Source organism: Myxine glutinosa, chromosome 13, assembly GCF_964187855.1.
Source record: "Myxine glutinosa chromosome 13, kmMyxGlut1.1, whole genome shotgun sequence".
Classification (NCBI taxonomy): Eukaryota; Metazoa; Chordata; class Myxini; order Myxiniformes; family Myxinidae; genus Myxine; species Myxine glutinosa.
Genome location: NC_136273.1, coordinates 88366583 through 88392073, shown reverse-complemented (window position 1 = coordinate 88392073; position 25491 = coordinate 88366583). Strand labels below are relative to the sequence as shown.

At 45.5% G+C, this 25491-nt stretch overlaps 1 protein-coding gene across 2 annotated transcripts in view; it reads right to left on the bottom strand.

Moving 5' to 3' along the window:
• Positions 1-25491, bottom strand: part of LOC137438397 (transcription elongation factor A protein 1) — a 47443-nt gene that overhangs the window by 9329 nt on the left and 12623 nt on the right. The window contains exons 1-5 of one of the 2 annotated variants that reach the window (XM_068133516.2): positions 23485-23613; positions 21359-21464; positions 11630-11726; positions 9333-9475; positions 9035-9091 (exon numbers count right to left, since the gene is read on the bottom strand). In XM_068133516.2, the coding sequence (XP_067989617.2) occupies positions 9035-9091; positions 9333-9475; positions 11630-11726; positions 21359-21449 (388 nt within the window). In that variant the 5' untranslated portion in view covers positions 21450-21464; positions 23485-23613. Of the gene's footprint in view, positions 1-9034; positions 9092-9332; positions 9476-11629; positions 11727-21358; positions 21465-23484; positions 23614-25491 lie in introns of those variants that run through there. The other variant, XM_078767758.1, reaches the window with a different exon arrangement.

Sequence of the window (25491 nt, the reverse complement as noted above, 5' to 3'; positions counted from 1 at the left end):
ACACAAAACCTGTCCACCAAGTTTCGTCCAAATCCATCCACAACTTCGAGATATCCTGCTATATGTTGGTTTTAGCCCCGTCTCCCAATGGTGAAGAATCACTTAACAAATTAAATAATTATTGTATCCGAATCCACATTCAGATATTCACCAAAATCGAAATGATTAGTCTTTTTCACACACACAACCTGTCCACCAAGTTTCGTCCAAATCCGTCCACAACTTCGAGATATCCTGCTATGTATCGTTTTTGGCCCCATCTCCCAATGGTGAAGAATCACTTAAAAAATTATACTAGCTGGATCCGGATCTTCACCAAAATTGAATCGATTCTTTCTTCTCAAACACCCAACCTGTCCACCAAGTTTCGTCCAAATCCATCCATAACTTTTTGAGATATCCTGCTATATGTTGATTTAGCCCTATCACTCAATGGTGAAAAATCACTTTAAAAATTCTAGTAGCCGGATCCGCATCTTCACCAAAATCGAATCATTTCGTCCTTGTGACATACGCGACATCTCTGCTAAATTTCGTCCGAATCCGTCCACAACTTTTTGAGATATTTTGTTCACAAACGGACAGACAAACAGAAAGACGGGTGAAAACACAACCTCCACCCACCTTTGGTGGCGGAGGGAATAAACGACCAGAGATTAACAATTTAACACAGTGCCTATAATTAAACGATTGAACTGAGTATCAAAGTTGACATTTGTCATGAGCTTTTAAAAGAAAGACAAATGCAAAAATAAAAAGAAGCATGTTTTTTTTTTGTTTTTTTTTGTATACAAGATCGAGGCTCGTGAAAGAGCTAACATTAATTACAAAAAATATAAACGGACACATAAAACATATAACATGGGGAGCGGTAGACAAGATGGGGAGAGAGGGGGAGGAACACAAACACAACATCTGAGAGCAGGGACATCGAGAGATCTGTGGGAGGGAGAGGGCTTTGGGGGGGGGGGGGGGGGGGAGGCATGGGAAGGGGGGCGGGGTGGGAGAGGTATAAAACATTTTTTTTTTAAATGATGGGGGAATGAGGGAATGAGAATGTAAGAATAGTAATAGAACGGCACTCAGTAGAGCGCATACCTCACTCCAACAGACTTAACAGTTTATATGTTTTCTCTCCCACTGATAGGCCGGATCTGCATCTGGACCTCAACCAAAATTTAATCGGCTCGTACTTGTCACCTACCAAACAAATCCACCAAGTTTTGTCTTAACCCGTCCATAACTTATTGAGATAATGTGCTGTATTTCGTTTACCCCATCACTCAATGGTGAAAAAAAAAAAAAAATCCTCGTATATGGCTTTGAATCTTCACCAAAATCTAATCAATTCATCCTCGTCACACACCCTACGTGCCCACAAAGTTTCATCAAAATCCGTCGTTAACTTCTTGAGATATCCTGTTCACCGCATCCCGCTCTAGTTTGTTACTTGCGAAAATCGAAGATGTTTCAAGTACATTATATTGGTTGGTCGTGTGCGCTATTCTGTCTTTGTATGTCTGTCTATATGTTTGTATGTCAATTGCCTACAGGTCACAATTTTAAACTGATCTTCACGAAACTTCACCAAATAGTAGAGTTGGTAATAAGGAAGGAGCCTATTGTTTTTGGGGTCAAAAGGTCAAAAAGTCAATATAGGCCAAAGGTCAACATCTTAAGGTGGAATTTCTAAAATCCTCAATTTTCATCCGAATGACTTGAAATTTGAAGAGGATTTGCACATCAGGTCACTGAATTCAACCAGCAATTATTTTTGAGGTCAACATAGGCCAAAGGTCAACAACTTATGTTGGAGAATTCGCAAGTATCGTGCAATGCACGACATTTCTTGTTTGCTTGTATGTGGGCAGGATATCTCAAAAAGTTGTGGATGGATTTGGACGAAACTTGGTGGACAGGTTGGGTGTGTGACGAGGACAAATTGGTTCGATTTTGGTGAAGATCCGGATCTGGATATTAGAATTCTTAAGGCGATTCCTCACCATTGAAAGAAGGGGCCAAAAACAATATATAGCATGATATATCAAAAAGTTATGGATGGATTATGACAAAACTTGCTGGATGAGTTGGGTAGGTGACAAGAAAAAGCCGATTAGATTTTGGTGAATAGACCGGATGATCCAGATAGAAGAATAGAATAGAATATAGAATAGAATAGAATAGAATAGAATAGGATAGAAGACCCGGATGCAGATCCTGCCTATCAGTGTGATATGATGGAATGAATGAATGATCGTTTTAAGGCCATTTTCCCCGCTAGAGCGGGAGTTAGCGAGTGTGATACAAAACCTAAAATGCTCAGCTTGGCGGAGGTTTGCGCTCTACCGAGTGAGGTCATTTTACTGAAGAATTGCAAAATGACAGCATCTCTTGAGATTGTGATTTTAAACGTATTTCTTTGTATTCACTTTTAATACTGTTCTTAAGGAATGGGAACAGGAATGTAAGTAACAGGAAGAAAGGGTGAAGACATTGTGAATTTAAGGTTGTTCTGTTGTTATTTACTTTTAACCTTCTTTGTAATGAACGGGAACAGGCACAACACAGATATGTTGATGACTTTGGCTTTGTGGGAGGGGGGGGGGAGGAGAGGGGTGGGAGAGCTGATGTTCCCCGGTTCAAAATTGGAACCGCTTGTCCGATCGATGCAAAATTTTAAACATAAAACGGATTCCCCATAGAGAATATTTTATTTCTAACTCTGGAATCATAAGTCACATTCTATGGCAGCAATATTGCATTAAAGGGAAAAAAATGGATACCATTTTCTCCGAAACCACTCCAAGAGAGGGTGAGGGGAGAGGAGGTTGGGAGGAGGGAGGGGAGGGATGGGAGTTTGGAGGGGATGGGTTGGGAGGACACAGCGAGAGGGGTGAGATGAGGGAGGGAAAGCAGTGGGAGTAGAGACCCGGCGTTGCTCGACGTTGTTATTCGTGATCAGTGGTTTCAAGCCCGGTAAGTCTGAGGGAAAACGAGGATCCCCCTTGTAGTAGACCCGAAACCCGTGGCTGTAACAATATAGTTCCCTCATGAGGAACTTCAACGCAGGAAGCCATTAGACCCATCAAGCCTGCACAATGGTCACCAAACTATGGTTGCTTGTTTGTGCTATATCCTTTTTTTAAATGCTGATCATCAAGAGAGGAAGAACGAACATAACATTTTAAAAGTGTTAACGAGCCTCGATTCAGTATACAAAAAAAGAAAATAAAAAAAAGCAGCTCCAACCAATCATCCCTCACCAGCCTCGCGCATAAATACAAAGCAGCTCCAACCAATCATCCCTCACCAGCCTCGCGCATAAATACAAAGCAGCTCCAACCAATCATCCTTCACCAGCCTCGCGCATAAATACAAAGCAGCTCCAACCAATCATCCCTCACCAGCCTCGCGCATAAATACAAAGCAGCTCCAACCAATCATCCCTCACCAGCCTCGCGCATAAATACAAAGCAGCTCCAACCAATCATCCATCACCAGCCTCGCGCATAAATACAAAGCAGCTCCAACCAATCATCCCTCACCAGCCTCGCGCATAAATACAAAGCAGCTCCAACCAATCATCCCTCACCAGCCTCGCGCATAAATACAAAGCAGCTCCAACCAATCATCCCTCACCAGCCTCGCGCATTACAGAGTTATTAAACTATCTTCCACGAGCCCCGCATAAACAATTTCTCACCAGCCGCACATATAACACAGAAGAGGAAGATCCGGCATTCTGTATTATCTTACGAAGACCTACGTCGTTTAAATTGCATAATTTTAAACGTCCTACCATCACAGTCCTTGTGTTAGAATTTCATTTCATTTCATTTTAGATCCAAAGTAAAAGATGATTTTTACTTTTCGTACCATGAACCAGCCTAACTGAACGGCGCAATATTTACACTTTGGGGATATGGCCAATCAGCAAGGCTGCTTCATGGTACGGTGGGGGTAGGTGGTCTTTGATTTTGTATCTGGAATGGAGTGAGGTTCTGACACAGGGACTGCGATCCTGGGATGTTTTGGATTATGCAATTTAAACTCAACATATATGTTTGTAAGATAATGTGGAATGCCGTGTCTTCCTTCAGGCTTGGACTCCGAGCGGATGAAACGGCGACTATTTCGGGGATCAAGACACGCTTTGAACACCACTCAAGATGAAAGCAAAACAAATGGTTCATTTTCGATAAAATACCATGACATTCGTGGCAAGAGTGAGCTAACCTTTTGGAATGGCTTTCAGTATTTTTATTTGGAAGCATTTTTTAAATGAAACTAATTACGTGCATTAGTGTTCTTAAAGTTAAAAAAAAAAAAATCCCTCATGTACTGAGTTGAAACCCATCCCCCTTTTCCCATTTATTTTTTTTGGTATACAAGATCGAGGCTCATGAAAGAGCGGACAGTAATCACACAAAATATCAAACAGACACATAAAACATATAATAAGGGAAGCGGTAGACAAGATGAGGAGAAAGGGGGAAGCACACAAACACAACATTTGAGAGCAGAAGAGGGTTGCAGGCAGATCTTGTGCGACCTGTATGAGTACTTGGGGGACAGAGCACAGACAGGGCTGTGGGGGCTTGGCCAGAGAGGAGTGGGTAGAAGACAGAAAGACCACCAACCTGCCTGCGGTGAGTGAGTGAAAGGCCCTCGGAGTTAGCTTCATCGCGGGAGATTCCAATGATTCTGAAAGCTTTGGTTTCAACAGCGTGAAGCCGAGCTAGGTGCGAGGCAGGAGCACCGGCCCAGAGGGGGGGACAGTATTCGATTGAGCTGCAGATGAAAGCCTTGTATGTGGTGAGGAGCTCAGGTGTGCCAAGGAAGGACTTCGCACGACGGAGGATGCCCAGTGGGTGACCGGCTTTGGAGGCCAGCTTGGAAATGTGGTTTCCCCAGGAAAGATCATGGCAGACAGCGAGACCCAAAAGCTTGAGCGACAGAACTTCTTGGAGAGGATTGTTGAGAAAGTAGATGGGAGGGTTGTCCAGTCGGTCTTTTCGGAGAGACATAGTAAGAGTGTGAGATTTGTCAGGATTGAAAGACATGTTCCACTTGTTTGACCAGTGTGATTTTGTCCAGGTCTGCAGAGAGAGAGGAGCCTGCAGACTGCCGATCTGAGGGATGAGGTATGGAGCGGCAGAGAGTGGAGTCATCAGCAAAAAGATAGAGAGGATTTTCCAGAGAGTCGGGGAGATGATGAGGCTAGAAAAAACACAGGGCCCAGAACACTGCCTTGAGGAACTCCAGCCTGAACAGGAAGGGGAGATGAGAGAAATCCATTCAGGGCCACACGTTGACGACGACCAGAGAGGAAGTCCGTAAGCCATGCATGGAGATTTCTATGGATACCATAGGAGGAGAGTTTGGTGAGCATAGCTGGGTGCCAGACCGTATCGAAGGCACGTGATATGTCAAGGGAGACCGCTCTGATTTCCTGTTTGGCATTGAGGACCTCCATCCATTGCTGAGACAGCAGAAGCAGCATGTCCAGAGTAGAATGACCTGGTCTGAATCCAAATTGATGATCGGCGATCAAGCCATTGGAGAAGAAAAAGGATTTGATATCCGAAGCAATGATGGATTCCATGACTTTGCTGATAATTGGGAGCAGGCTGATTGTTCTGTAGTTGCAAGGATCTGTTCTTGCACATTTTTTGTGAAAAGCGGTAATGTTAGCTGATTTCCAAGATGATAGCAGATGACCTTGAGAAAAAGAGAGGGTGAAGAGAATAGAGAGAGGGTGAGATAGAGCGGCAGAGCAGGATTTTAGGACCCGTGGGCTGATGCAGTCTGGTCCAGTTGCAGAATCAGAGTCGAGGTTTGACAAAAACTTCTCCACCTTGTCAGGAGAGAAGGACACAGAGTCCAGGAGCAGCTGGGTTTGACTGGGTAAAGTGGGTACAGCGAGAGATGGGTTTGGGACATAATATTTTGAGGCAAACACAGAGTTGAGGCATTCGGCTTTGTCACGTGCGGAGTCAGCTGTGTAGCCGTTTGAGGTAAGGGATAGGATGGAGGGGGAACAAACACCAGAAACTGATTTGACCAGACGCCACCAGGGTTTGGAAGAGGGAGACAGATAAGAGAGTTCTGTCTTGAGAACGATGAGATATTGTTTCCTGGCTCTCCTGAGGGTGGACACACACTTGCTCCGAGCTTGGTGGAAGGAAATGAGATTGCCTTCAGTTGGATTGGCCTTCCAATAGGCAAAGGCAAGTTGTTTCAGGGCAACTGCCTCACCACAAGCCATTGAAACATTGCCCTAACATTCACGGCATTTTTCAGGAATGTATCTCGCAGAAATTTTGTATACTGAATCGAGGCTCGTGAAAGAGCTGACATTTACTTCACAAACAAAACAACCAGACAAACGAAATATATAAAAAGAGGGAGCGGAAGACAAGAGAAGCGGAAGCACACAAACACTTGAGAGCACACAACATTTAAGAGCAGGGAGATGTGTGGGAGGGAGAGGGCTTGGGGGGAGGAGGTGTGGGCAGGGGGGGGGGGGTGGGAGAAGTATAAAGCACAAGGACACCAAGGACTTCCAGGACAGAAGTTGGTATTTCAAAAAAGTGGAATTGGGGTGAAATTAGCGGGGGTAGAAAAGATCAAGGTTTTGGATGGGGGAAGATAAGAGATGGTGGTGAACAGCTGTTTTAAAGACCTGGAGGGTGGAGTGGGATTGAAGAGAGTGAGGGAGTTTGTTCCAGAGGCGGGAGAAAAGAGGAATGAAGGAGTGAAGGTGAGCAGAAAGTCTTGATTTTGGCAGTTTAACCATAAGAGGGTTGCAGGCAGATCTTGTGCGACCTGTAGGAATATTTGCGGGACAGAGCCCAGAGAGAGCTGGGGGGGTAAGGCCAGAGAGGAGTCAGTAGAAGACGGAAAGACCACCAACCTGCCTACGGTGAGTGAGTGAGAGGCCCTTGGAGTTAGCTTCATCGCGGGAGATTCCAATGATTCTGAATGCTTTGGTTTCAACAGCGTGAAGACGAGCTAGGTGTGAGGCAGGAGCACCAGCCCAGAGGGGAGAGCAGTATTGCATTGAGCTGCGGATGAAAGCCTTGTATGTGGTGAGGAGCTCAGGTGTGCCAAGGAAGGACTTCACACGATGGAGGATGCCCAGTCGGCGACTGGCTTTGGAGGCCAGATTTGAAATGTGGTTTTCCCAGGAAAGATCATGGCAGATAGTGAGACCCAAAAGCTTGAGTGACAGAACTTCTTGGAGAGGATTATTCAGAAAGTGGATGGGAGGGTTGTCCAGTCGGTTTTTTCGGAGAGACATCGTAAGAGTGTGAGATTTGTCAAGATTGAAAGACATGTTCCACTTGTTTGCCCAGTCTGTGATTTTGTCCAGGTCTGCAGAGAGTGAGGAGGCTGCAGACTGCCGATCTGAGGGATGAAGAATGGAGCGACAGAGAGTAGAGTCATCAGCAAAGAGATAGAGAGGATTTTCAAGAGAGTCAGAGAGATCATTGATGAAGACCAGAAAAAGCACAGGACCCAGAACACTGCCTTGGGGAACTCCAGCCTGAACAGGAAGAGGAGATGAGAGAAACCCATTCAGGGCCACACGTTGACTACGACTAGAGAGGAAGTCCACCAGCCATGCGTGGAGATTTCCATGGATACCAAAAGAGGAGAGTTTGGTGAGCAGAGCGGGGTGCCAGACCCTGTATTGGGGTTCAACAGCATTATGTCACCGATTCTGGACAAACGGCATGTTTGTTAGAACAGGACAAGGGCATTGATGCTGGGAAAGCAGAAAGACTAAAGCTTTGAACAAAGTACTGTAAAATCCTGACATTCTCGTGGGATGTGTTACTGAAGAATGTTACGAATATCGAATCAGCTAATGTCCGGGCATTGTTTCAATGGAAAAAAGGGGAATAGGTTCCCAGCGGTTCGTGATTCACAAGCAAAATTCAGAAATCTCATGAAAAACCGCGAATACGCAAAATACATGGCCACAAATGTCCAAGCAGGTCAGAAAAACCGCGAATACGTGAACCACACGGCCACAAATGTCTAAGCAGTTCAGAAAAACCACGAATATGCGAAGCACAGGGCCACAAATGTCGAATCAGTTCAGAAAAACTGCGAATATGCGAAGCACAAAGCTGCAAATGTTGAAGCAATTCAGAAAAACCACAAATACGCGAAGCACAGGGCCGCAAATGTCGAAGCAGTTCAGAAAAAACTGCAAATACGTGCAGCATGGGGCTGCAAATGTAGAAGCAGGTCGTATTTTATCAACCACAAATATGCGGGGTCCATGAATATCCTGGTGTTGGCTTAGCGGTTAGGGTGCCGGCTTGGGATCCTAAGATCCTGAGTTTGAATCCCGATAGATCGCTGAATTAACGCCAGGGGGGTTGACTCAGCCTGTCATCCTTCCGAGGTCGGCAAATTGAGTACCAGCTTGCTGGGATGAATGATCCGGGTGTGTACCCCGGTTTAGAATAGGTACACCGTATCCCTGCGCATCGTAAGAGCGTGACCAAGGGTTGGCGTCAGGAAGGGCATCCGGCCATAAAAGCATTGCCTCAAAAAGGGAACCATGATTGTCATGGGGCCCGCAAGGCTAACCCCCGCTCTAGCGGGGAAAATGGCCTTAAAACGATCATTCATTCATTCATGAATATCAAAGTCCAACAGGATTTGTAAAATGCCACAATTTAACCTACAGCTATAGAAAAGGGTGAGTGGGGGGGGGGGGGGGGGGGGGGGATAGGATTTGCTCCCTTGATGATAATTATTCAACTTTGTCCAAATTGTCGAGCCGATTTAGTTTGTTAACTTAGAAAATTTTAATCAGATCACTAAAACCTCTTAAGGCTAGAAAAGTCCCTTTAGCTGATAAGCACATTTTAACACTGAGGCCCAGTACAGCTCTAAAGGATCATGACTTGAGAGACCGTCACAACCCCATCTCCAATTCAGAATTACCTTTTATGTGAAAGAAAGAAAATAATAATCATGTGTCATGGTGCAACCCCAAAAAAAAAAAGGATATATTCTTCTATCAGAGATGACATTCCCTCACAGTCGGCACCAAAAATGTGAAAATCACCTGTTGGGGACACAAAGAACGTTTGTTCCAAAGGAAGTTTCTTTCTTCAAATCATGATAACAAATAGATAAATGGCAAGATAACAAAAATGGATGGATGAATGAAATCAACAGAGAGTGTTGCGATTGATGAGAAAGATCCGATAAGTACAAGTACGACACCATAAAAGTCGAAGAGCTTACGGTTCATATCTACTATTAGTTTGGGTTCCGATGTCGTCAAACCATCTACGGCGACTCACCATTGGTTTGAAGTGCTTGCGATATCAACCCACGGCATTTGTTGCGTACACTGTCGGACGTGACCGGCGCTGGCGGAAAACTCAGGTTCCTCGGCGACGTGGGGGTTAGTGGGGCGTTGGTTCTCATCGATCCACTGCTGGAGCTGGTCGGGCAGGGGCTCGGTGTAAGCGGAATGGCCGTGTCTTCCAGTTACGCACATCCAGCACAAAAGTGTCTACAACTCCTAATTTGTGGACAACATGTGCCACCTCATTAGCAAAGCAAGGAACACATTTTTATGCTGACGTGATCAGTCTCAAAAAGCTTGATTGCCACATTAGAAATGCTGTGGAGGAATGAGCAGGAAGAGAAGGGCGACACAGAATATCAAAACCCACTTTGACAAGAGAGACAGATGGACGGACACACAGCAAGGTTCATATGATCCACGACCAAGGCTGTAGTTCTGCAAGTAATCATGCAATGGTTAAGTTATCGAAAGGAATGGCGAATAACCTTGATGTTGCATATCCAGATTCGGCAATAGTAATGCACAGGGATGCATCAAACCTAAACTTGCGTGACTTCGTCTTTAGCTCTTCATTACAACAGACGCAAGCTCGGAGCTTGAACAACTTAGAGCAATTTATTAATGTTTGAAGTTGTGGCTGACCAGTTGAAATGGCAATTTTTATAATAAAAGCATGTATGCTCCGTGGACACCCAAATCGACCGCTAAGGTCTGAAGCAGGTGAACTTCTACAGTATCTGCATGGTCACACACCTGCATAAAAAAACTCCACATTTTCCCAACAAACTGAAGGGTGTTATAAATAATCACGATGAAATTGATGCTATTGGTGTTTATTGCAAGGAAAGCTCTGTTTTTCTACCATTTCTATGATAATGCACCCTCACTACTCAGACTCTCCCCAGCAACTACAGGATGCACATGTTTCTTCCAGTAACCCCCTTCTGGTTAAACCTCCCAAAATCCACGCTGACAAGAAAACTCAACTCTGATATTCCTTGTTTCTCCTGTCTATGGTAACCTCCTCCCAGAGAATGTTCTGTCCTACTCTTCCTTCCAGCACTTCAAGCAAACAGTCCACTGCCACCTCATGTTATCCCCATTCTGACCCACGATGCTTATTACCCCCATTAACCCATCCCAAGGCACTGATCGTTTATTTCCATGCCAGTTGTGTCCAATTGTGGCCCTGATATCCAAATGTCAAATCCATCTTGCTCTTCCATGAATGAGCCTCCACTCTGGTAGAATAATAAAAATGTAAAACAATTTCACACACAATCATAAGAGGGTCATCACGACTTAAAAGCCAAAAATAGAATTTAAGAAATATATTTTCAAAGCTCAAAATGAGATTTGAAATCTTTCCTTTGACAGCAAGTCCAACTGAAATGGAGGAAACTAAGACGGAACCGGCATGACCTTGTAGAGCGCATGTCATGTGCAAAGTGTCAGAAGACAGCAGCTGCAATTTTCTTTGGGAATGCAAAGCAATTTGAAATTTTGAAATACAGTATCTGGTCTTCTGTCCCTTTGGGAAACCCATGCCTGGCAGGTAGCACCAAATAGAGAAGACGTCAAGGTTGTTCATTTGACAGCTATGTGTACCTTAATGTATTTCAGCACCCTGGACCAGTCATGACTCCATTGATGGTAAAATTCAAATATCAAACGATAACCAACAGTACTTCCCTTCAACCTGAATGTAGTAAATATACCTTTTGTTGCATTAAAATTCAGACCCTTTTCACCTGGTGTTGGTGACAATTTCTCATTTTTTGGCAAGCAACCGAATGGATGTTTAATGTAAACTGCTGACAAGCTGGTCATCTTCATACGGTTTGTGGCATCATTAAATGGAGGTGGGCGGGATTAACAAATATTTTGGGTCGACAAATCGGCCAAAGACCCCCCAAAAAGGGTAAGTGTGTGACAACTTGACAACAGACGATCACTCATTACGATGCAGATTTCCATAGGATGCTTTGTTCCAAACACTGAAGTGACTTGGCTACACCAGGGGTCAAAGGTGTAATAGATAAATGTGAAAGCACAATCCTCTATGCACACACATCAACAAACATATACCACCCCAACCCTCCCCTACCGCCATATGACCACATTGGGGTGGAGGAGAAGAGGAAGAAAGAGCCATCGTGCAATTTGCCTTAATGTTGGGCCACAACAAAGTCTTAACTTTAGATTGCATTCCAAGTAAGAGTAATAACGATAAACAGGTGACAGGGTGGGTGAGGTGAGGGCAGGTGAGTCTTTCAGTCATGTCACCTCTCCTCTTCACCATCCATAGAGTCTTGACCAGGTGGTGGAGTTGTAGCCTGGAGGTCACGTCTCTTTTCCGTCGTCTTGTTTCCATCCGCTCCATCTGTCAAATGCATCCACGTCACGATTTACATTTAAGTATTCAACCTCAAACAGTGCCTAGTGCTCTGCTATATACCGATGTGAGAAAAAGAAAAACAAGTCCAAACACTATTATCTCAGTGCCATGCAGAACATTTCAGAAATGCCAGGTTTGAGTCATTTTCTACCAACCTTCACCCAGCGATATCATCAGACAAGCCAACAGAAACACAAATGAGGCAACAGAAAAGCGAAACACACGCACGGACACAAATTTTGGTCAGCATGCCAGAGGTTGAGGCATTCCTCATGGATCTGTTGGTATTATCACATGCTGCGGAAAATGCCTGGAAGACATTCAACCATGTCAAGAAAGTGTCCGGACTCATGTTAGCACTCGCTGCCAATATTCTCGTTAATATCACCAACGTAGTTAGACTTTATAAAGCCTCTATCAGACCGGTATTTATTTATGTGTGGAAGAAAATTCTGGGCAATGTGAAGATGAAAAAAAAATAATGGAAAGAACTGAGATGAGAATAATATGCATGAAGAATTCCTAGCCCACAAGTCAGGAAGAGAGTAAAAAAATCAACACGAGTGAAAAAGAACTTGAGAATAGAAGAGTTGGTTGGCATGGTCAATGTGCAACGAAGGTTGGAAGATGAGGCGTAAAGAAAGCAATAAAGCTCATGCCAGAAGGAAGAAAGCCAAGAGGACATCATCAAACGGTATGGATTGAAACTGTCAAGAAAGATGGAATGTTTGGGTTTGCACAAGACTCACACAATGGATGGATCCGATTGAAGGAATGCCATCATTCAACAAAACCAAAGAGAGAAGGGCGAGGGGAGGTGAGGGAGGGGGTGGGGAGGTGAGGGGGGGGGGGGTGGGAGGATGTTGGTTGCAAAATGTTGGTTCTCTTTGGATGTTGGCTCCCTTTGTTGGCATACTCGCCGAGTGTTGTGCGATGTCTGTATAGTCCAATGTGGGACCCGCAGCGTCTACAGCAAACATTGCTGGTATAGACTGGTCCTTGCGGAGATGAACGTTGGCAGGTTTACCTTTCTTGCCTCCACTGTCTCTCAATAGCAAGTCTCCCACACTCAGTGGCCCTGGCCTTTCCGGCAAATGTTACTGACCTGTTTGTGGCCTGATGTTCCAAGGTGACAACTAGAATGGCACAAGACTTGAATGCAGACTTAAGGATGTCCTTATAAGCGCTTCCTTCATCCACGTGACCATTTACCAAACTTAAGTTGTCTGTAGAAAAGCACTCTTGAGATTCCATGCATGTGAGACGACCTGATCAGCAAAGCTGGGATTGCATAAGGAAATACTTAATTCCTTGGACATGACAGTGGTCTAGGATTGAGGTGTTAGGTATTCTGTCTCAACAGGTGATGCCACGAATCATACGAAGGCATCGCATGTGCAATTGATCAAGGCATTTGATATGGCGACAATAGGGTGCCCAAGATTCACATCTGTATAGGAGTGTCGATAAGACAACGGCACGATAGACACTGATCTTGGTGTCCAGGTGAATGCCACAATCAATCTTCAAAAGGACACACATGCTTTACCAAGTCTTGATGCTTTACATTTACACACATGCTTTACCAAAAGAACTTCTTTGTCAATCATTGCATTTTGAGAGAGGACTCCTCCAAGGTAGCAGAAGTTATCTACAACTTTGAGTGGCGTGTCATCGATGGTAATTATGATCTCTCTGGTCAGTATGCGTCAGCCATGGCAGCACATTGTGCTGTGGAGTAGGAAATCTCAATATGAATTAATTTTCATTGGAACTGCTCCATGGGTGGGATGGCCCAGAAGAGGAGTCCACCCAGGAGGAAAAAAAGGAGAACTGAGACCAGGAGGAAGATGAGGCCTCGTATGAAAGGAAGATAACCAAGTAGTTCACGGAAGAGCTTGTGATGAAGGACATTTGTGCAGTTTTGCTCTGAAAAAGTTTTGGGATTGCCCACCAAAGCTGTTATCATCCTGCCTTTGGAGAGGGGAAGGAGCTACCTCGCTTGGAGGAGGAATAAGAATGGCCTCGAGAGAAGACAGAGGGCAGACCAGGAGGCCTCGTTTGAAAAGGACAAAGGGTGCCATGAGGCCTGGTTGAGGATCTGACCATCACTGGCCTCCTTCGTGGCTGATTCACTTCATCGTGCTCTGTTTAGCTTTCTGTGTTTTGGGTGCTACTTTGTTGGTGCTGCTCGTGGCAGTTTTACTTTGTCTTTGGACTGACTTACTCACTGGCTCTCGTCTCACACCTGGTTTCCACAGCAGGCTGCTTTGAGTTCTCCATCGCATCTCAGAAAAAGGAGATGGTATCTCCTAAAAAAAAACCCATCCAGTTTGGACAGGTTCAGGTCATACAAAAGTCTTAAAAAATTGTACGTGCTGCTTCCTTGCTTGAAAAGGATAGAGCACGGACCATCCCCATTGGTTGGCATGCATGGGGAGGAGCAAATTCCTCTTGAGCAAATGCCACACTGAGTACGGTGAGAAAAGCGGCGCCGGTATCCAGAGTACCCCGGGAAGTGATGGTAGTGACGATACTTCCCCCAGGCTCAATGGCTGTGTTAAGTGTTTGTCTCGTCAGTAAGTCTGTGTTTGTATGTATGTGGGTCAGCTCTATTAGCCTTAACCCATGCATATTTCAAATAAATAAATTATATATATATATATATATATATATATATATATATATATATATATATATATATATATATATATATATAAATATATATATATATATATAAATATATATAAATATATATATATATATAAATATATATAAATATATATATATATATATATATATATATATATATATATATATATATATATATATATATATACACAGACTTGGCATTTAATATGGAATTTTTTTTTTTGTGGGGGTGACCTTACTTTTCAAGATGACTTAGAACCAAAAGTTCATTGGAATTATGTTGAAATTATTCTAGATTTTGTTAATGTGACCTTTAAAATAAACAAAAATCACATTTGACATTTCGAAGCAAATAAATTGATCCTTGAAAGTGATGTAAACCGATATCAAACTCAATTCATGGACAGTACTGTGTTAAACTTCTGTACGTTTTCCAGAAGTATTTCTTTATATTGCACATTAGCCAAATTTTTTTTAACAAAAACAAAGGTTAAATTACGACTGGGATTACGGACAGTAAAATTACAGTTCAGTACTTCGTGTAACCCCCACGAGCATTCAGGAGAGCACGTACACGTTGAGGCATGCTGGTCACGAGATTTGCCAAGGTTTGGACAGGAATCGCTTGCCATGCAGTGACAATAGTCTGCTGCAATTCACGCACAGAGGTAGGCTGCTGGTCCAAGTTGTCGATTTGATGCGTTAATTCTGCCCACAAATTCTCTATCGGATTCATATCCGGGGACATGGCAGGCCACTCCATATGCTCTACACCACGGTCAGCAAGAAAGTGTTGGATTATGCGAGCACGATGAGGCCGTGCATTTTTTTTTTTTTTTTTTTATACTGAATCGAGGCTCGTGAAAGAGCTGACAACCGCGAGGGAAAGACAGCACAGGGGGACCACGAGGGAAAGACAGCACAGGGGGACCACGAGGGAAAGACAGCACAGGGGGACCGCGAGGGAAAGACAGCACAAAGGGACCATGAGGGAAAGACAGCACAGAGGGACCACGAGGGAAAGACAGCACAGAGGGACCGCGAGGGAAAGACAGCACAGGGGGACCGCGAGGGAAAGACAGCACAGTGGGACCGCGAGGGAAAGACAGCACAGAGGGACCGCGAGGGAAAGACAGCAAAGAGGGACCGCGAGCGAAAGACAGCACAGAGGGACCGCGAGGGAAAGACATCACAGGGGGACCGCGAGGGAAAGACAGCACAGTGGGACCGCGAGGAAAAGACAGCACAGAGGGACCGCGAGGGAAAGACAGCACAGAGAGCCCGCGAGGGAAAGACAGCACAGAGGGACTGCGAGGGAAAGACAGCACAGGGGGACCGCGAGGGAAAGACAGCACAGGGGGACCGCGAGGGAAAGACAGCACAGAGGGACCGCGAGGGAAAGACAGCACAGAGGGACCGCGAGGGAAAGATAGCACAGGGGAACCACGAGGGAAAGACAGCACAGGGGGACCCACGAGGGAAAGACAGCACAGAGGGACCGCGAGGGAAAGACAGTACAGTGGGACCGCGAGGGAAAGACAGCACAGTGGGACCGCGAGGGAAAGACAGCACAGAGGGACCGCGAGGGAAAGACAGCACAGAGGGACCGCGAGGGAAAGACAGCACAGGGGCACCACGAGGGAAAGACAGTACAGAGGGACCGCGAGGGAAAGACAGCACAGAGGGACCGCGAGGGAAAGACAGCACAGAGGGACCGCGAGGAAAAGACAGCACAAAGGGACCGCGAGGGAAAGACAGCACAGAGGGACCACGAGGGAAAGACAGTACAGAGGGACCGCGAGGGAAAGACAGTACAGTTGGGACCGCGAGGGAAAGACAGTACAGAGGGACCGCGAGGGAGGGAAAGACAGTACAGTTGGGACCGCGAGGGAAAGACAGTACAGAGGGACTGCGAGGGAGGGAAAGACAGTACAGTTGGGACCGCGAGGGAAAGACAGTACAGAGGGACCGCGAGGGAAAGACAGTACAGTTGGGACCGCGAGGGAAAGACCACAAGGGAAACCCCCCCACCCCTTCCAATTGTCATATTGGAAGACAAAGTTTCCTCAAAAGGCTGCACGAGCAAGTGGAAGCAATGTTTCTTCCAGAATGACCCTGTACTTGAACTGGTTCAGGTTTCCATTCAGAACAACCAGGTCAGTTTTGCCCCCTGCATGAAAAGCAGCCCAAACGGTCACCCCACCACCTCCAGCTTGGACTCTTGGCACTATACAATCTTTGTTGTAGGCTTCATGCACTTGTCTGCGCACTCGGAAGCGGCCATCTTGACGACAGACCAGAAATCTAGACTCGTCACTGAAGATCACGTGATTTCAGTGTCCTGGCTGCCATTGATGGTGCTCTCTGGCCCACTGCAATCGGCGTTGGCGGTGTTGTCTGGTCAGCCGTGGCTTTCTCGGGAGATGCCTGGCACGATAGCGTGCTTGAACCAGTCATTGGTTGACTAGCCTTCTGGATACAGGCACATTTGTCAGTTGCTGCCACTCAGCCCTAAGCCGATTAGCTGACTTTGTACGGCCATTGCAGACTAACCGGTGCAGCTGGCGATCATCCCTCCTTGTGGTTCTGCCGGGACGTCCTGGCCTCAGTATTGGAGTAGGGACACCCCTCTGAGCATTTCGTTTCAGGATCTTTGACACCTGACCTTGACTGATGCCATACTGCCAAGCAATAGCACGCTGTTTCATGCCGGAATTTCGTAAAGCCACCACCCCATGACAAACAGCATTGTCGAGTTGACGGACCATCTCCAGAGGAAGCGGCAATAACTTTTGTAGACGTGCAGCAGTTGTTTTCCACGAATACAGAACGCAACAACCCTTATATACCCGATTCTGAAGCCAATCGTCAAATGTACCTGTCCGTACTGTTACGTGGTCCTCCCGGTAACTACCTGGTCTTGGTGACCCCCGGACCGTGGGAGGACCCCGCCAGAAAGATCTCTGATTTAGACGCTTTCGTAACGCAATCAATATGAAAGACACAACAATTCAAGTCAATAAGAAACCCCCACACCAAGGATCCGGATTAATGGATTATATATTCCCAATCAATCAACCACACTCAACAATCAATCAACAATATTACTCAGATGGCCATCTCATATATTTCCCCACTCACGACCCCTCAATAGTCACTGTCCCTCACAATGTCTCTGGGCCCCTCCAGACCAGGGTGAAGGTCGACTTCTCCGCACACGGGCGGTTGTACGGACCCCTGGCTGACGTGCTCCAAACGTGCACGTCGCGTACCGGGAACAGCTGTTGCAGCGCACACCTCCTTGTAAAGCAAAGCGGGCAAAGCAAAGCGCGGCTCGCAAAGCGCGCGAGGCCCAAGGTGCGACCCGTACGCGTCCTTGTAGACGTGGAGGCGAACTGTGCCGGACGCTTGGTTCCGTGCACGAACCCACGGCAACTTGACGTGTAACCGGTAATTACCCCGCACCGGTAACTCCTCTCGCCAGACGGGCTTTCAAACGCAGCGTTCCCCACGCTGCTCGATATCGACACCGCTCGCGTCGGAGCTGGGCGATGATCAGAAGATGGCCGCTTCTCCCGGACCTTGTGTCTTTTCTTCTTCCGGTTCACTATCCCGTTTCCGGTCTCCTGTTATCCGGAGCCTCTCTAACCCTTTAACCACAACAACCTTTAATAGAATAAACATTAATAAGCAATGACATGAATAGTAATTCACCTAAATCCGGGATCCGTAACAGTACATTTTGTCACGCCACCTGTGATGTAATCCTGTTATTGACTTCTTGCTGCGACAGACAATCAGTGACATGGTTCTTTTAACAAAGAAATCACCGAAGCGTAAAAGAAACTCACCAGATTGATATACTGAGTTCAGAAAGTAAACCCAGGTCAAGAAAAATATATATTCCATATTAAATGCCAAGTCTGTATATATATATATTGTTGTGGTTTTGAGTTTGTACAATAAAGGTTAAATTTCCCCCTCATAGTTTAGTCACACAACAACATGTAGCCTCGCGATAGTTCAGTTATTTTTTTATTTTTTTTTTGTATACTGAATCGAGGCTCGTGAAAGAGCTGACATTTACTTCACAAACAAATCAACCAGACAAACAAAATATATAAAAAGAGGGAGCGGAAGACAAGAGAATGGGAAGCACACAAACACTTGAGAGCACACAACATTTGAGAGCAGGGAGAGGGCTCGAGGGAGACAAACAAAATATATAAAAAGAGGGAGCGGAAGACAAGAGAATGGGAAGCACACAAACACTTGAGAGCACACAACATTTGAGAGCAGGGAGAGGCAGGGAGAGGGAGGGAGAGGGCTCGGGGGGAGGAGGCGTGGGAAGGGGTGGGGGTGGGTGGGGGGTGGGAGAAGTATAAAACACAAGGACACCAAGGACTTCCAGGTCAGAAGTTGGTATTTCAAAAAGTGGAATTGGGGTGAAATTATCGGGGATAGAAAAGATCAAGGTTTTGGATGGGGGAAGAGAAGAGATGGTGGTGAACAGCTGTTTTAAAGACCTGGAGGGTGGAGTGGGATTGAAGAGAGTGAGGGAGTTTGTTCCAGAGGCGGGAGAAAAGAGGAATGAAGGAGCGAAGGTGAGCAGAGAGTCTTGATTTTGGCAGTTTAACCATAAGAGGGTTGCAGGCAGATCTTGTGCGACCTGTAGGAATATTTGTGGGACAGAGCCCAGAGAGAGCTGGGGGGGCAAGGCCAGAGAGGAGTCGGTAGAAGACCGAGAATCACACATATTTCTTAGTATGTGTGAGAATAGTCCTTTTCCTGTGTTAGTTTTGCGTTGAGTAGAATAATGAGAGTAGGTCCTTCATTGCCTTATGCCGCCTCTATTGCCTTATGCCGCCGTACGCCTCCTTATGCTGCCTTTGGCTTTTTGGCGTGAATTAACACGAGGCAGGCCTGGCAAATCAAGGCAAGACTGAAGGCAGGGCGGAGGAGAAGCTGACGGTAAGTGCCAGCCGCCAATCAGGGCTCGAAGGGAGTGGCTGCGGCACTGCGTCACAGGGTGTGGTTGGAACATTTGAGAGGGCTAAGGGCATGGCAATAAAACCCGTTGCGCGAAGCCCCCACAGCAGTTCTGCGAAGGGGTGAGCTTGCAAGTTATTAAAGTCCTGTGAGAGTTGAGCAGTTCGGGGAGAGGTGAGCTTGTGCGTTGAGTTATTGGAGAGGCGCGTGTTGATGAGAGTTACGAGTTCTGAGAAAAGACGCGCATGAACCCAGCTATAAGCGCTCTTACCAAATTTGACGCTCGGTTGAGCTTGAGGCCGAGCCTCTATTGGGTTACGCGAGTGATAGCGCGCTGGTAACTAAACGCGCTGTGGAAAACAGCCAGGCCGGCGAGAGACGCGTACATTTCCCTCCTGCTTCATCTGCCCGTTGTTCGAGACACGCGCTACAAGGATCCCTTCCACCGCCTGCTTGCCTTCCTCACGGGACGTGCTGTGACCGGGGAGAGCCACGCCGGGCGGGGCCGTTCCTGGACGACCAAGGCAGCGCGTGAACACCATTCTACCTGCATTTCCTCTTTGTGAGTGTGATCGGGCCCGTGTCTGGGCTTAATATAAGACTGCTTAAGGCTGCTCTGTGTCTCTGCTTTCTGCCGAATTGTACATATAAGTGTAAATAATAATTAAATCGTGTTCTTCCTTTATTCGTTCGTCTCGTCCTTTCCATCATTGACTAAGCGTGGTACGAATAAAACCGCTCTAATCGGGTTCCAATACTAACGGTAACTGCACGGACCACGTGGTATGCAATCCGCTCGGTGTACCCAAATTACACGTGGCTCGTGCAAGGCTTCATTCCCCGCTTCCACGGCGGCGCAGGTATTTAGGTACGTGTGAGACTTGTCCCGAAACCCTACCTTGCGTTTGCCCGGGAGGGGTGTTTCAAGTCTCGGTTACGCCGGCCCAGAAAGAACAAGAGGCTTAATCTCCCCTTGGTAAGGGTAGGAAGGGTGGCAGAAAACCGTAACAATATATATATATTTATATATATATATAATATATAAAAAAGGGAAGCCCTGCCTGCATTCTTAAATCACTGTACAAGTGTGTTCTGTGGTGCCTCGAGTGGGTTAGGATTTGAGCTTTAATTCTCATCATTGAACATAAGTTTGAGTGTTCCCATCTACTTTTTTGTGTCTTAATTCTCTTGGTTCATACCATTTATTATAGTGTCTTGTCTACCCTCTTCCCTGTACTTTTTCAAACAAAATAAACCCTTCAAAAGGTAAGAAAAAGTGTTTGAGCCGTCTGCCTTCCTTGCGGGTGATATGTCACTTTTGGCCCAATTTTGAATGATCCTTGGGGAACGGTAAAGTTGTAGAATTTAATGAACGCAGTGCAATAAAAGACCGTTTGGACCATCTCCCGGGATGAAAGGTCCTGGCGCTGAGGATACTGTATTAATGGAGCCTCAGATGTGACAATATCCACTATGGCCACTCGCTTGCATCAACAGGAAATTATAGGAACTCAACACCTCTGTCTCATCCACGGATAGGTCTCGTATTTCCTATATTTCTGAGAGTCTGATTAATATCCAGGAACAGAACAATTATGGTTAATCATTATTAATTGCCACTCTACTTTAAATGCTGAAATTATGTTTAAAAGGCATTTTGACTTAGATTTGGCGCAAGCAACTGCAGGTTAAAAGTGCCTGGATGAGCAGAAATGAGTCACTGAAAACGCACACAGTGCATGAGTGAAAGGCCTCGTTAGCATTTATATGTCATTTTGAAAGTCGCGTATTGTTACTGTGAACTATGGTACAAAATAAGGAAGGGGAGGGAAGCGGTGAACGAAAGCAAAGCAATAACAAACTGTCCATTCAACAAAACAAGAGTTTGGATAAACGAGAGCAAATTCAGGAGGCATGGAAGAGATCACAGAAAACATCCAGGTAAAGATGCACAGACATTTTAAATAAATACACACCAAGGAGTTTTTTCCAAGACTTGATCAAAGACTTGGCAAGTGTGGTCACCTCCTCATCACAGCTTTGTTTACGTAGAGCATTCACCGACATCCCAACCCGTGTCGACTGCAGGACAAAAACAAGTAATAATCTCAGATATGGACATCATACCATAACCAGTGGAGTTTAAAAAAAAAAACAACATTAACAACTAGAGAGTTCATAGAACACGTTACCTCAAGCAGTGCTTATGTATATACTTCAATTTAAATAAAATAATCATTTTAAAGATCGTTAAAAAAAAATCCGGAAGTTTAACGTATTGAAGTCTTGTATACCTCTGTCATTTAACATGTTCACAGAAGAAAACAAGAAAGAGCAATCAGAAAATTCAGACCCTCACCAGGATGTGTTTTTAGTAGGTTTAAAGGCTTTTGTGTGAAAACAAATATGGCGGCCGAACCACATGACCGATGACATCATCATTACTTTTTTTTCCTCCACCAATTCATCCATAGATGACACTCAAGATTTCATCTTGTTTGGATGAAGTTTTGTACTCGTCGAATAATGACGTCATAATGGAGGCACCTATGACATCATCATTAACATATTTTATTCCCCATGGAGAGTTCTTTATACAATGAGCCATGTCTCAATTTTTTCTATGCAGCGCTTTCGGAGATATAGGTGCAAAATTTTTCGGTTTTTCCAAGATGGCGGTCGAACCATGTGATCTATGACGTCATAACTATTCATTAAAAAATTATACAGGTGGAGTTGCACCTATGGTGAAAATTTACTGTCAATAGCACCAACGGTTGCAGAGAAAATCATATTTATTCTGTGCGGACAAACAGACAAACAAACAGTCTCAAATGCAATACCCTCTCCTCTGGCGAGGGTAATAATTACCTCACCCCCTCTCTGTGCATGTGCGTTTGGGACAAATTCAGAGCCACAGTACTATTAAACAGCAAGTATGTCCCTGAAAAGATCCACATTAAACCTGCCTGTACTAAAGTGTACTATCCACACTCATGACTGCACCAAAAAAACCCATAAAAACAACAAGCATTCTGAGTATTGCGCTGCAATACATGTCTCCTACCGGCAGTCTGTCGTCCGGAAAACTGTTGGGGAAATTACCAAAGTTCAAAGTGCCATAACTTTGTCAAAAATGATCGAAACGTCGTGAAGTTCGAACTTGATCTGTAACTTATCATGAGGTAACCATGTGCCAAGTTTGAAATCATTAGCATTAAGAGTTTAGAAAAAAAGTCCAGAAAACTGTTCTTTGCGTGACGGATTGACAGACTGACAGACGGACTGGCAGACTGACGGACAGACTGACTGACAGACTGACAGATGGACCGATGGACAGACGGAGTGCAAACCTATAGTCCCCTCCGGTGTGCACCGGTAGGGGACTAATAAAGATGTCCAAACAGGAGAACAGGTTTACGCCACATAGTACACAAGAGCCAGGCTAGCAGCACGAACAGTGCGCGCACTTGATCGCCAGGTGGTGCCTGCTAGTTTCCGGCGGATGTTTACCCTGGTCTTGATCTTTTCTGTGACCTGGTTTAGATGTTCGTGGAACATGAGGCTGCGATCAAGGTCGACTCCAAGGTACTTGGGGAATGGTCCGTTCTTGACTGGTTTGTCACAAAAGGATACTTGGTGTTTGCTGGTAGCCAGTCAGTTGCTGAGATGGAAAGTGGTAATTGTTGTCCGAGTTGGGTTTGGGCGGAGGCGCCACGAGGGGAAGTAGTGCTCCATTACCTTTACGTCCTGGGACAAGGTACTGCTGAGATCTTAAAGTTTGATGGCTTGGGTAGCAAGGGCAGGATGATCTGCAAAGGCAACCTTTCTGGATGTGGGACAAGGTATGTTGCTCAAATCGTTGTTAAAGAGGATTGGAGCTAAAACAGGCCATTGTGAAAGACCATCATTGAGGGTCCTTATACAACTTCTTTGGTCCCCGATTGAAACACTATTTCTAAGCATAGAAGAAAGGACACGCATTATGGCTTGGCACTGGGTAAAGACTGGCAGCTTTCAACAGAAGACCATGTCGCCAAACTGTACGCTGTTAGTGCAACATCTGTCTACAACTGTCTGTAACAGTCAATTAGTTCCACACCTGTCTAGAATGCACGTTGGTGGCCAGACTCAGTTTGGGTAGCAAGTGCAAGTACTTGATCAACACAGCTCCGACCAGGTCATTGGGATCGTTGGGCTCTACCACTGGAGAGAACCTGGACAGGACACGCTCAAACAACTTATGTCATGCATAACAAATATATGGACCAATAGCTATATGGGCTGGCAGCAGGTTTCCCTGGCTCAAGGATGGCAATGCCTTTTGCCTCTCTCGAGCTTGATGGTACGACTCCAGTTGCATGGATGTTAGTGAAAAAGAAGCCATCCTATCACATCCTTGAGTTCCCAATGTCTTCAATAATTCAAGATAGATGTCATCAATTCCTGTTGCTTTCCTTGCTTTGGTGGCAGAAAGGCCAGTGTGAATGTTAGCCCTGGTGTAGAGGGAAGAAAGCAGGGATGTCGGAGATGATGAAATGGTCTTGGAGAGTTCCTTATGGACGTCAGGACTAGCTTCCTTAGTTTAGGCAACGTTACAGTTTAGGAGCAGGCGAGAAGCATTAGCCAATACTTTGGGAGGTTGATGTTGAACAGGTGAGGGAGTTCCAAGATAATATAAATATAATATATATTTAGATAAATTATATACACACATAAATATTTAAATGGTGTCATCTAATCAAGATCGGGTTATTTAGACTTATGCAAAACGTAAAGGTTGATGTTTGGAGCTGCAGCAAAAATTAACCGGGGAGTGCAACATGGAAACGATGGGCCAAATAGCCTAATTTTCTGGTTTGTGGTCGTACAGGATCTGTGGAGACTGTGGAACCGTTGTACATTAATTCCCTTTCTGCATATGGAAGTTAAATAATTGAACAAAATTTGGTCGAATCCTGACAAAGGATTCACCTTCCAATGTGACGCAGAAGGGTCAACTCGTAGGCATAACTCCACCACTCTCCGCAACAATTGGCTAGAGCGCCGTTATTTCTTTGTTAACATCAATTTGATTAAGAATTGCAATTTCACCTCTGCCAGTGAAGGTGGATGGAGATTATGCTTTCACCCCGTCTCCCTGTCTGAGCGGGATATCTCAAAAAGTTGTGAACGGATTCAGATGAAACTTGGTGGACATGTGTGGGTGAGACAAAGACGAATGGATTTTGGTGAAGATCCAGACCCAGATACTCAAATTTTTGAAGTGATTCTTCACAATCTATTGGCCTGAGGAAGCTTGCTGGGAAGAGGGTGAAGCATCACCTGAGACTGGGTCTGCTCTTGCTTATCATACTAAAAATATGCAACTTGGTGTCTGCCTCTTGTCTGTCTGACTGTCTGAAGGCGATACATTCGGTCGTTACCCAATCTTAACGAAATTTGACAGGATGACTACGGGTCACACGATGGAGGCTATAGGGACTTCATTCTCCCTCCTCCCCCTCTCCAAGGTAGATCGAGTTACCTTTTTGGTTGGATGCGCCTTTGTTCTTGAAATATATTGCTGCGGTTTTGAGATTGGCACATTGAAGTCATTGAAGGTTAACGGTTTGCCCCCCATAGTTAGTCACACGAGCAACATATAGGCCCATTTGTAGTATAGTTATGTCTTAGTATGTATAAGAATAGGCCATTTCCCTTCTTAGTACCTGTGTTGTGTAAAGACAGGAGAATAGGCCCCCCAATCATTTTGCTCCAACCTCCATTCTACCTCGATGGGCGCAATCCATCCCCATTTGGCTGTCCACTAGTCGGGTAACACGAGGTAGGCCTCGAAAGGTGAAGGAAGGGAGCGGGGTCGGGGTGAGCGGCGTGGGGGGACGGTAAGAGCCACCAGCCAATCAGAGCTTGAGCGGAATGGCGTGAGAGGGCGTGGTGAAGAGAGTCTGGTGAGTTCCAGAAGGTTCGTGGGGCGGGTCCATATAAGCCCATACGAAAAGCCCTCGAAAGGACTTACAAGCAGGACTTGCAGAGAGGGAGCTTGATAAAAGGACTTGCAAAGGACTTGCAGAGGATAAGCGCGTTGTATAGAAGGACTTGCACCAGT